The sequence below is a fragment of the Dermacentor silvarum genome, chromosome 5, assembly GCF_013339745.2.
Source record: "Dermacentor silvarum isolate Dsil-2018 chromosome 5, BIME_Dsil_1.4, whole genome shotgun sequence".
Classification (NCBI taxonomy): domain Eukaryota; kingdom Metazoa; phylum Arthropoda; class Arachnida; order Ixodida; family Ixodidae; genus Dermacentor; species Dermacentor silvarum.
The window spans coordinates 182,177,675-182,189,692 of NC_051158.1; the positions used below are offsets into that span (position 1 = coordinate 182,177,675).

The window sequence follows — 12,018 nt, forward strand, 5'->3', positions numbered from 1 at the left end:
ACCGATCGCTATCCTTTGCCACGTGTTGAAGAAATTTTCGCTGCACTCAGTGGAGGACAAGAATTTTCCGAAATTGACTTGAACAGGGCCTATCAACAGGTAGTGCTAGCGGAACTGGCACGTCGTAGAGCACTGCACGGGCCGATTTTTGCGGCCCGGGCCCGGCCCGGGCCCGTTTTCACATTGGGCGGCCCGCCCGAGCCCGATCAAAACTTTTATGGCGAGACCCGGGCCCGGCCCGGGCCCGGAAATAATCTACGTTACCCGCCCGGCCCGGCCCGCCACCCCTTTACCTTAAGCCCGAGCCCGGCCCGAGCCCGACTCGAAACCGGCCCAAACCCGGCCCGAGACCGAAAAATACATGTTTTTCAGAGTTGAGAAGCCCGAGAATAACTCGCAGATAGCCCGAACCCGGCCCGCGCCCGCGTCAAAAAACCCGAGCCCGGCCCGGGCCCGGGTCAAAAAGCATACGCCGTGCCCGAGCCCGGCCCGAGCCCGTGAAAAAACTCCTCTACCCGGCCCGGCCCGGCCCATGGGCCGGGCCGGGCCCGGGCTTTCGGGTAAGCCCGAGCCCGTGCAGTGCTCTAGCACGTCGTCTTCTGGCGATTAACACGACGTACTTCTTGGTTGTGGTTTCGTGTTGTGTGCGCAAAAGTTTCGTTATGACGACGAAAGGATTGTTCGCTGTAAACCGGCTACCTTTCGGCGTGTCTTCGGCGCCTGGTATTTTTCATCTAATAATGGACACCACGCTCAAAGATCTCAAAGGTGTCGCATGCTCTTTGGACGATATTCTAGTGACCGGAAAGGCTAGAGCCGAACACCTGCAGAACGTGGAAGCAGTTCTAACCCGTTTGGAAAGCCGGGGAGTTCGATTAAGATCTGAGAAATGCACTTTTTTTCAGAAGGAATTGACCTACTTGGGGCACAAGTTGAGTGCCGATGGCATACATCCCACGACGGACAAGACTGATGCCATTATAGCAGCACAAGCGCCAGAAAACAAGCAGCAGCTTCGTTGTTTGCTCGGAGCCGTAAACTACTACGAAAAATTTCTACCTCAACTGGCAACGCTGGCCCATCCCCTGTACAAATTGCTGCGTGACGACCAAGCATGGGCGTGGACCAGCGAGTGTCAAACGGCCTTTGACGACATTAAGGCTGCGTTGGCGTCTACAGAAGTTCTGGCTCACTATGATCCGCAAAGACCACTTAGAATGGCTTGCGACGCATCTCATTACGGGGTAGGTGCTGCACTTTCTCATATTTTTGCTGATGGCACCATTCGCCCTGTTGCTTACGCTTCACGGACGCTGTTCGATGCTGAGCCAGATCGAGAAAGAAGCGCTAGCTATCATCTTCGGCGTTAAGAAGTATCACTGCTATATTTACGGGCGCCCGTTCACACTGATAACGGGCCATAAACCACTGCAGACTATTTTAGGCCCCAAGTCTGGCATACCAACTTTGGCAGCAGCAAGACTTCAACGTTGGGCAGTGACGTTGTCGGCCTACACGTACTCCTTGAAATTTCGACCGGCAAATGAAAATCTAGAGGCGGACTGCTTGTCGATGCGCCACTGCTGGGAGTTCTCGGAAGCCACTGCGGAGACACCTACGGCAGCGCCCGCAGCCTCTGAGGCAGCACCACCAGTACGAAGATATCCCGTACGCAATCGACGAGCGCCAGATCGCTACACGCCATCTTAATTTTGGTGTAACGGTAGCTCCCCACAATAGACGATATGCAAAACTGCTTGGTCATCTGCCAACACTGGGCACCGGAAGTCCAGTCGCCATCTTGGTTGCGGCGAGTGTTCAGCTGCCAGCGTGTGTTTCTATGTGTGCGCCGCATTGAGATCTGTTTGTATGTGAGCGAAAATTTTATATGATGGCAAGTCCTCTCGGTACGTACCAGCCGCGATGCATTCCGAGTCTGAGCAGCCCAGGTTGGACGACGAATTTGACGGTCGTTCCGCATATATCGGAGCGCACATTGGAATGGTTGTGCGACCAAAAATGCCCCTCTGCCCGTCAGCGCAAGAAGGCGTACAGCTTTGCCATAGAGGCCTACTGTTCGCCGTCATCGCTTCGTACGAACACGTGTGACTCAGGGTAAGCAAACTTTTTACTGTAGTACTACAACTGGCATACTTTGCGAACGGCGTCTGACGCCATCCTTGCACTGGCGCTCTCGCGCACACCCGGAACCGTATCGCTCATTTTGATATGGAAGTTTCGTCACAACCGAATACAGTGGGAGCTTCTCTTTCTTCGTTTCCGGGAGTGTTTGTGGACGGAAGCAACCTGCGCACTAGTAACGTTGTGTTAAGATGCGACCGGTTTCTACATGTTGAAGGGGCGGACGCCGAGTCACCCAAGAAACAACTTGCAAAACAAACGCACCGATACTGTCGAACGACCACGTGCCCAGAGCGCTGCATATTGCTTTGCAGATCAGTTCTTGAAGTTTTATCTCACCCGTCGTGGTGGCTCAGTCGCCTAAGGCGCTCTGTTGCTGAGTGCGATATCGCGGGATCGAGTCCCTGCCGCGGCCGCCGCATTTTAATGGAGGTGATATGCAAAAACGCTTATGTACTTGCGTTGTAGGGCACGTTAAAGAACCCCAGGTGGTCTAAATTAATCCGGAGCACTCCACTAGGGCGTGCCTCATAATTTTTAGTTTTATCATGTGGTTTTTCGAGTGATAACATTACTGATATAGAAACAATTATTTGTTACCAGCACTACGTTATTTGATTGCCAGAGTCAATGTTTAATTGCAGCTTTCATCATGAAACAAACACTCGTCGTAAGGTCTCTATGGAAGAGTTTTATCTTATATACATTGAGATGTCTCGGTTCTTGCGCACTCTCCCATTAAAGCACATGCCACTGTTATGAGTACCACAGCACTGTTTTGGCTTTTCTTTTCAGACTTGGTATCGTCCATGTGCATTGCACGTGTTTCCGAAGTCAAAAGAAAAGTGGCCGTCCCTACAACGTGCAGCTGTCAGTTCAGAGTGCCACCGGTGTGCCTCGTACCACTACCTGTGAATGCCCCGCAGGAAAGAGTGGAGCCTGCAGCCACATCCTTGCAGCAGTACGCCTGCTAGCCCTGCTGAAGCAGCAAGGATTTGCGGAGCCGCCACCAGAACTTTCCTGCACAGAGCTGCCTCAGCAGTGGAGACGCCCGAGACAGAAAGGCATAAAGCCTGCAAGTGTTCTAGACGTAGACTGGCGAGCCCCACGAGAAGGTGGTGTGCAGTTGCCAGTGACTGCTCGCCTTTCAGATGCAAGCTTGGACTACCAAGATGAAGCTAGCCAAGTAGCCGCAATCCAGTCACTTGGTGCGGAGCTAGAGTCACTGGGTGACTTTCCTTTTGCCGCTGTCTTACTGGACGTGCAGGCTCCTCTGGTGAAGACAAAGGCAGGTCTTGCTCCAGCAGACTCTCCACTGACATACCAGCAGTCGGACAGGCCGCATGATTTTAAGACGTGGATGTCGTCAACCATAGCCCCTGGTGCAGGCACTAGTTGTGCTGTCCCACGACTGGCGCTTTTCACTGGTGCAGGGCAGCACACATTTCCTGATGTCCTCACAGTTGACGAACAACAAAGTCTGATGGTTAGCACATTAGTTGTTGCTTTCGTTCATTGCATTTATCAGGTGCTTTTGCAGGTTTGCCATGTGCTTATGGTAGCAAAAGTGTTATTTTCTTTCAGCATATAGCGAGTGCTTTTTACATATGGCAGTAAGCATGCTTGTTGCAATGCGTCGGCAGTCCTGAATGCGCATTCGTGCATACTGCCTATTTACATTCAGGTCGGATTAAATAAGAGCATGCATTGAGCATCATGCTTGATAAGTATTTAACATTCATTGAGAAGGCCTTGCTGGCCCTGATCACACCACCTACATGCCAGGTCATGGGAACTGTTACTGATGATCTTACTAAAAGGATATAATGTAACCGCCAAAAGTTCATTGGCTCAGTGAGCACCATCCAAGCTGCATGGCCGCTTTGTCTGGCGATGGACGTCTGCTGTGATAGTAGAGTTCAAAGCATGCATGTCTGACGATACTATACTTTTAGACCTGCTGCTCTTAATTGGTGTGCATAGCGTGCTCTTTATCTCATGAACACGCGTACAAGAACGATTACTGCTTTAACGTGAGGCTTATAGTGCGTGAAAAGACAAGGACAGACATGACACACACACAGGCGCTAGCGTCTGAGTGTGTCACGTCTTCCTTCGTCCTTGTCTTTTCATCTGCTATAAGCCTCACGATGCCATACCAAGAAACCCAAATCACTGCATTACAATACTGTTTTAAAATGTTCACGCTTCCTATGTGCGCAGCTAAAGATGCTCACTTTGACTGCTTCACAGCCAGCTGCATGTTCTTACTCTTTTTTTCTGTTGTGGTTTCCGGTTTTTTATTGCTGCAATTTGTCATTCGCATAATGTGCGTCCAAAGTAATGTGAGCATTGGTCAGAGCTGACCTAGCCGCCATATTACTTTTGACCAGTGCCAGTGGCACATTACAGTCGTACAGGGTGGGGACTGGAATTTAGTGTGTTTATTTGTCAACCATAGTAATAGCCATATTAAGCCATGTAATTGGCCCTGTGCTGAAGGCACTGTAGCTTCATAATTCACAAAAGATACCGGTTGGTGGTGAAAGTGGTTGGTGGTGAAAGTTTGCACTGCCAACAGTTCGAGCTTTCTGTTGTCAGTCATTGCCGCTGTCAAATGCTGTACAATTACAACTGCGATGCCTGCGACAGAGGATGCCTTATTTCTCCTTCCCCACCCCTTGTAGATGGCCTTGTGTAAGATGATGTCTTGTTAACACTTATAGAATGGCCCAGTAACCTTCAAAATAGCTCTGCAGCATATAACAAAAACAGCTGTGTGGCGGCTCACACAAGGCACGAAAGATGATTGGCTTGCAGCTAATTGTGAAATTTTCGCTGTTTGGCCATTTAATCGATCAGCATTTTGCATGCTCAGATTAGCGTCATCTGATGCACCGTTACTAGCAAAAGTCGACAGACTGGATGTGCGCCAAGCATGATTATTGAGAACTGCTGAAATGCATTAAAGTACAGACTTGCGGCAAATATATATTATTGTATTTCTTTCCTAGCACCTTCAACTTGCTCCTGAGGAAGCCCAGGACCTAGAAGTGAATACCAGGCAGCAGGCCCTGAGCGACAGATGGCACTCTGCACGACATCACCGCCTCACAGCGTCCACCTTTGGCAGGGTGATAAAGCGGAAAGAATGGACCGAGAAAGGACTAAGAAACCTCTTAGACCCAAAGGATCTGTCCCGTGTACGAGCTATACAATATGGAAAGAAAAATGAGTCTGTTGCTGCAGAGCGGTATGCCACTACAATGAGAGCTGCAGGACACAACGTGACCCTGCAACATTGTGGCCTTGCTGTGCACCCTAGCTGTCCATGGCTGGGTGCAAGCCCGGATAGGTTGGCCTTTGACCCCGAAGAAGGCACCTATGGTGTGGTAGAGATAAAGTGCCCCTACTCTTTAAAAGACAGTGAAGCCAATACTGTAACCACCAAAAACTTTTGTCTTACATTTGTTGATGATACACCGCAGCTCAAGAGAGATGACGAATATTTTTATCAAGTTTTAGGACAGATGGCTGTCACAGAATGCCAGTGGGCGGACTTCGTAGTTTTTTCGGAAAAGTGGATAGCTGTGGAGCGCATTTATTTTGATCAACAGAAGTGGGACAATGTTAAGGCACAGTTAGATGATTTCTTTTTTACTACAGCTCTGCCTTACTTTGCTGCTCGTAACACTGCTGCGTTGTTATAATTCTGGCAATATATGTTTTGTAATGAGGTTGCATTGATATGTGGATTGAACATTTTTCTTCATTGTAGTGATCTACTTTGCAGCTTGTGAGCGATCACAACGTTGTTCTAGCAGATTTATCAGTTCTGTATGTGAAGGTTGCGAAAACACCTAGTCGAAAGATTTATGCCTACAGCGGGGCCAACTACGAGGCGATTAGCGCTGCTTTCGAGTCGTTCTTTCCAACTTTTGATGCACTCGCAGATGATCTAGATATCGAACAACTGTGGAATACTTTCAAACTGAAAATGTTTGAACTACGTGAAGGTTTTGTCCCATCACGAGTTATATCAAGTAGGCGAGCTCAAGACAAACCATGGTTTAATGCAGAGTTACGTGCCCTTGTTCGATGACAGCGACGAACTTATCAGATACAAGGCGTCTAATTCGCCAGAGCATTTGGCCTTGCTGAAAGCAATAGAAATTGAATTTAGACAAAAGTCTGACATCGCTAAGGACTTGTATTTTTTTAATCTAGATGAAAGACTTTTCAGGGATACCAAAGAATTTTGGAGGTATGTGAAGCGTAATGGCAAGGACAACAGATTGATACTTGCTTTAAAAAATGATGAAACACTTATTCATGATAATGAGTCTAAAGTTGAAATTCTTAGCCGTTATTTTTTATCTGTGTTTTTGCCGTCTAGCTCATGTACTATCTGTTTTGAATTACCTATTGAAATAGACCGCATGCCGGAAGTCACCTTTTGTGTCGATGGTATCCGTATGTGAACCAGACTAAGGCATGCGGCCCTGATGACATTCCTGCCGCTATCATAAGAAATTGTGCGGACGCATTATATTTTTATTTCACCCGATTGTTCGAGAAGTCCCTCAGTGAAATAGACATGCCTGATGATTGGAAATTAGCGCGAGTGGTGCCCCTACATAAGAGTGGTGTGCGAAACTCCGTTCAGAACTACAGGCCCGTTTCCTTAACTAGTATAACCTGCAAAATTATGGAGCACGTAATATACAGTTGCGTTATGGCCCATTTAACTAAACATAATCTCCTAAGCCCCAGCCAACATGGTTTCAGGCGTGGTTTATCTTGCAATACACAGTTGGTAGAATTTATACACTATTTAGCCTCGGCTCAATAAGCAACAAGTTGTGGACTGCATTTTCTTAGATTTCCGTAAAGCATTTGATGTAGTCGCACACAGTCTCCTAATCTCTAAATTAAAAGCTTTAACTTGGATGGTCAAATAATAGCGTGGATTGCTGAATATTTGTCATTGCGGAAACAGGCTGTTGTTCTGAACAGTATATCTTCACAATATGCATCAGTTACGTCGGGAGTTCCCCAAGGCTCAGTGTTGGGGCCACTATTGTTTTTGTTGTACATTAATGATATTTCAATTGGTATACAGTCTTCATTCAGGATGTTTGCCGATGATTATGTTCTTTATAGAGTCGTAGATTCCATTTCCGATTCACAAATCCTGCAAGTTGACTTTACTATAGCAGACTGGTGTGTGCGTTGGGATATGTCATTAAATATAAATAAGACTGTTCACGTCACCTTCACAAGAAAACGAGCTAATCATCCATATAGGTATAGAATTCATGATTTTACTCTAAGCATAAGCAAGGAATTTAAATACCTAGGCGTCTTTTTTACTTCTGATTTACGATGGAACAAGCATGTTAACTATATTGTAAATAAGGCAGCATCAGTTTCGGGATTCTTGTGGCGCAATTTTAGTCATTTACCGAGTAACTTAAAAACGCAGCTGTATTTCAGTCATGTACGTTCAATACTTGAATATGGATATGTTTGTTGGGACCCACACACATCTGAGCTTATAAATAAATTAGAAAAAATTCAGAATAGGGCAGTTAGATTTGTTCTTGGTAACTATAGTCGGCAGCTTAGCATGACAGAAAGCAAACAAACTTAAATGGCAAGAGCTGAAGGATCGTAGAAGGCATATCAGATTAAAATTTTTCCACAATATTTATTATTCTAAAACGGGCACAAACCGCGTAGTATATATCCAGGCACCACACTACATATCTAAGCGACTGGACCACTGTTTGAAGGTCAGGGAATTTTCTTGTAGGGGTGACGTTTTCCGTTATTCTTTTTTTTGTTAGAACTGTTCTAGATTGGAACTGTTTGCCATCGCGCATTGTTACATCACAGAAAATGATGCTTTCTTCCACACATTGTAATTATTTGTTCATGTATTTAGTTAAGTTTGTAACCTCCCTGCTGTAATGCCCTACGGGGGATGCAGGTAACTAATAAATAAATGGTGATATTTTGTATTTATGGCTTTTTTTGTGCTAGACATTGCCTTTCTTTGTATTATTGTCCATTCCTTATTGTTTGTATAATCATCATTGCATATTTTATTTTAAATCGTTTATTCCAGCCGAGCTCGAGCTACGATGAAGAACAAGCTGTACGGCTGATGATAAATACAAATGAGGAATTTGTAGTGTCGCTCTCTCGTGTCTCTGTTTTTTTTCCGATGAATCACCAACATGCCCAAGCTTCCACGCTATGAGGAATTTGTACAAGTGATGTGTACAAATGAAGAAGAGTCAGTCATGGGTCGCGTTCACACATTGTATATTTTATTTATTTTTATCGTGACTTCATCTGGTTGTAGGAATGAGGGAAGTTCCTTCTTCTGTGTCATCTCGCTCCGTGGTTTGAGCCTATGAATAGAGGTCATCCTCCAAGTTATTCATCCATTAGCTCTGTTGGAGGTGCCAGCTGTCGCCTGCTTGGTGGTGAAGGTTTGCTCAGAGGGCTTTGAAAGTTTGTGAGAATAGCAGCCACAGTCCAGATCTGATTGATTATGGGAGCCAGAGTGAGTGGGATCGGACGATCAAATATATGGAATGATTTGATTCTCCTTATTCTCCTTTCTACATGGATCCTCAATGAAGCAATCTCCTTAGTTTCCCTTACTTGTTGTTCAGAGAGGGCATTCCTGTGCAGAAATGGTGGAATGTTTAGCTTGACATTTTTTCTTGCCAAAAGGTCCTCAATCAAGAACCCCTTGTCTGCCATGACGGAATCATTTCCATCAAACTTGAGGTCGAGAAATCCACTTTTCAGTACGGCCTCCCTGTCCGAGATAGAACCTGCGTAGAGCTCTGACACAAAGGTAACTAAGCCATTTGGTGAAACACCAATGAGGCCTTTAAAGGTATTTGAAGACTTGTAAGCAGAGTAGGAGCTCGATTGGAGAGACAGTGAGGAGGGCACCTCACACTTTATCTCAGTTGCATCCAAAATAACCCTTGTTGTTGAATACGCACTGAATGCTGCAGGCAATGTTGCGTCTATTACAGCTCTTGATGCCCAGAGTGGTAATTTGCAGAGTCTTATGTACATGAAGTTAATCCATGACACACATATGCGTGACACTGTTGATTGAGTGATGCCAAATCTGTGTGCCAGGTCATGCTCGAAGAGGCCAAGACGAAGCCTCACAAGTACGAGGAACAGCTCATTCTCCACTGTCCGCCGTCGGCCCCCGCTAGCTTTGATGCCAGCATTCCTCAAAACGTTACTCCCATTCTTTCCAGGATTGATGTAAGCCATCAATGCCAGGAAGTGCCGGTATGTTGGCATTCCTGTGTAGGCAAGCAAGTCCTCATTTGAGTGTTTAAAATGCTCAACGCAAAAGCTTGTTAAACTTTCTGTCTCTTCAAGACGTGTAGTGAGGCGGTGATTTTCTTGGAGAGAGAGGTGCATCTCTGTCTTCGTTTGGAGCAGCTGCTCCTGGAGGACTTCACATTCATATTTAAGTCTGTCTATTTCATTGCCCTGTGTGGCAACCACACCCTCAAGACGTTCCACTTCACTGACAGGCTCGCCACCACCTAATGAAGGGACTGTACCAGCAGCAGGTGAACAACTGGTGGTGTCTCCCTCTGTTTCAGGTGTGTCGGACCCTACAGCTGCTGCAGACGATCGATCAGTAGACTGGTCATCAAAAAATCTTGCTTCACTGTCTTCTACAGTCGATGCTTGAGCAGTAGCTTGATCTGGAATCTGATGTGCTGATCTGGAATCTGATGTTCGCTTCTTCGGTGGCTTGCGAAGCTGCTGCATTTTGCCAAAGCTGAACACACTGGGGCAGGCTGTTTGTCGCAGCAAGTTGTTGCCACAGGATACACTGGGAATAAAGTCTGATGGCAGGAAATGCCTTGAACACACTTTTGTGCATTTTGTCACGTTGAAGAATTTCCCTTCATCGCGCTTGATGGCGATGATCCACTTTTTGTATAATGTGGCATCTCTTGGGAAGCGATGATACGAAACCTGCAAGTTTCAAGAGATAAACATGAAGTTAAAACCTGCATCAACAAAACATTAATAACCCGTATGTGCAATACATGAATGTTGTGACCTGCGGGTGATATTTAAAAATACTTCGCTTGATAATAAATCTACCACAACCGTGCAAGCGTTTGTTACCGGGCTGTTGTGGTCGATATGCATATCTGTCACGCGGACCCTTTCGATCGCGATTCTTCTCGATACAGATTAAACAAATTGCGATCGGCCGCGATCGTGTGGTGCGCTAGAACTCGGCAAACTCGATGCAGTTAGTTGTACCATATAAGAGTGATCATTGATCACGATCGTAAATGCCCGCGTGACACCCGCGCGAGAACGTGCGTCCGTCGCTTTATCCGCACTATCCGGCATCTCTATCGCGGCGCGAGGGTTGGTCTGTACCCGAGAAAATCTCGACGTTAATGGCCTTGAGCCCAAGGGCTTACAAGAGCGAGCGCCAGGTACCCTAATATTTACAGCCTCTGCACATCCACAACATCTGAATTTGCTCTAACGACAAGGCTGCTGTCATGACCGTCGGACAAAAAAAAAAAAAAGTGGGTCGTACGGGGTTGACGCAAAAAGGAAAGGCCGCCTTTCGAAACTTTCACTAACATCGGGAAAGTACAACACGTTACTTCTCTAACTGTTCTTATAATTTATTGGTAACTAGAGGTTATTTCTCTTTTTTTTTTCAACGGACGACTATTAATACGGGTACGTCCGATGTGTACGGATTAACACGGGTGTGAAACAATAACCACGCACCTTGTTCCCGTCTGGATCCTTGGGTCCACGCTGCTTACACCAGGGGACACAGCAGTGCGTCGGCATTTTAGCTATACGGTAAGGGTCGATCTGGGGCTTGTGAATCCGTGCGGGTAGTGCGGGCCTTGCGCCGTCCGCTCGCTTCCTCGCCGCAACCAAGATGGCGGACCTAACTCTCAACTTGTGCACGAGATGGCGCCGCGCATTTCGCATATTGTCTATTAAGCGGGAGGAAATGCCATGTATGCGATAGCGCCACGTGTTGTTGATAAGAGCGGCCAGCTAAGCTGTCCAGTAATCATGTGACCCGACTGCGATAACTCTAAAGCTAGCATGTCTCGGCTGCCTCCCCGCTCACTGTTCACTTCCTTTTGTACCGTCGTACTTGCAGCACTATGTAGCAATAAAGTGCTTGCTACTGTTCTACGTTTGTCTCCGGGCTTTGGACGTAACAGGTTATTTAACTCTTATGTGGAATGATTTCTAAAGCAGCATATATTGGTATGGACCAATTTGACGAGCAGGATGCGGTGCATCGCAGTAATATGACCTAAGGAGATCTTCACTGCGAGCCTAGAAATCGGTGCAGCGTTTTTTACCCACACCTCTAGCATAATATTCTTCGCATTAGCTGAAATCATTTTTTGTTCACTCCCGACGATTCGGGAAAGCACGTAAAACGCGTGCGACCGAGACCAGCGGAAAATATTTGTGCCGGCCGTGACGCGCCCAAATCTAATGCATCTTTAACACTTAACCGCTCATCAGAGGATAGCTGCTATTCATTTATTGTCTCCTCTACTAACAAGGCACGATATGCATTAGCTTAACGCTAGTTATGTCAAATATGTGACCGCTAACTGCAAACAAAAACGCCCGCTTCAATACCCGCGGCACCGACCGACGTGCTTCCGCGCCCGGGGAGCGATCTTTCTGTCGACTGCAGCGCCGCCGCTGCTGTCATGATTGCTTGCAACACTACGCCGCCGTCGTTGCTTTCACCTCCCCCTTCTAGCCACCGTAACCGGGCGCTGGCTGCGTTTGTTTTCGATC

The 12,018-nt window shown here is 46.8% G+C and overlaps 1 protein-coding gene across 1 annotated transcript in view; it reads right to left on the bottom strand.

Moving 5' to 3' along the window:
- LOC119454626 (uncharacterized) overlaps window positions 1-11,101 on the bottom strand; it is a 28,163-nt gene extending 17,062 nt beyond the window's left edge. Inside the window, exons 1-2 of the mRNA XM_049668136.1 lie at window positions 10,966-11,101; window positions 8,818-10,179 (exon numbers count right to left, since the gene is read on the bottom strand). Of these exons, the coding sequence (XP_049524093.1) occupies window positions 8,818-10,179; window positions 10,966-11,031 (1,428 nt within the window). The 5' untranslated portion in view covers window positions 11,032-11,101. The remainder of the gene's footprint in view (window positions 1-8,817; window positions 10,180-10,965) is intronic.
- Between the last annotated feature and the right edge of the window lie 917 nt (window positions 11,102-12,018).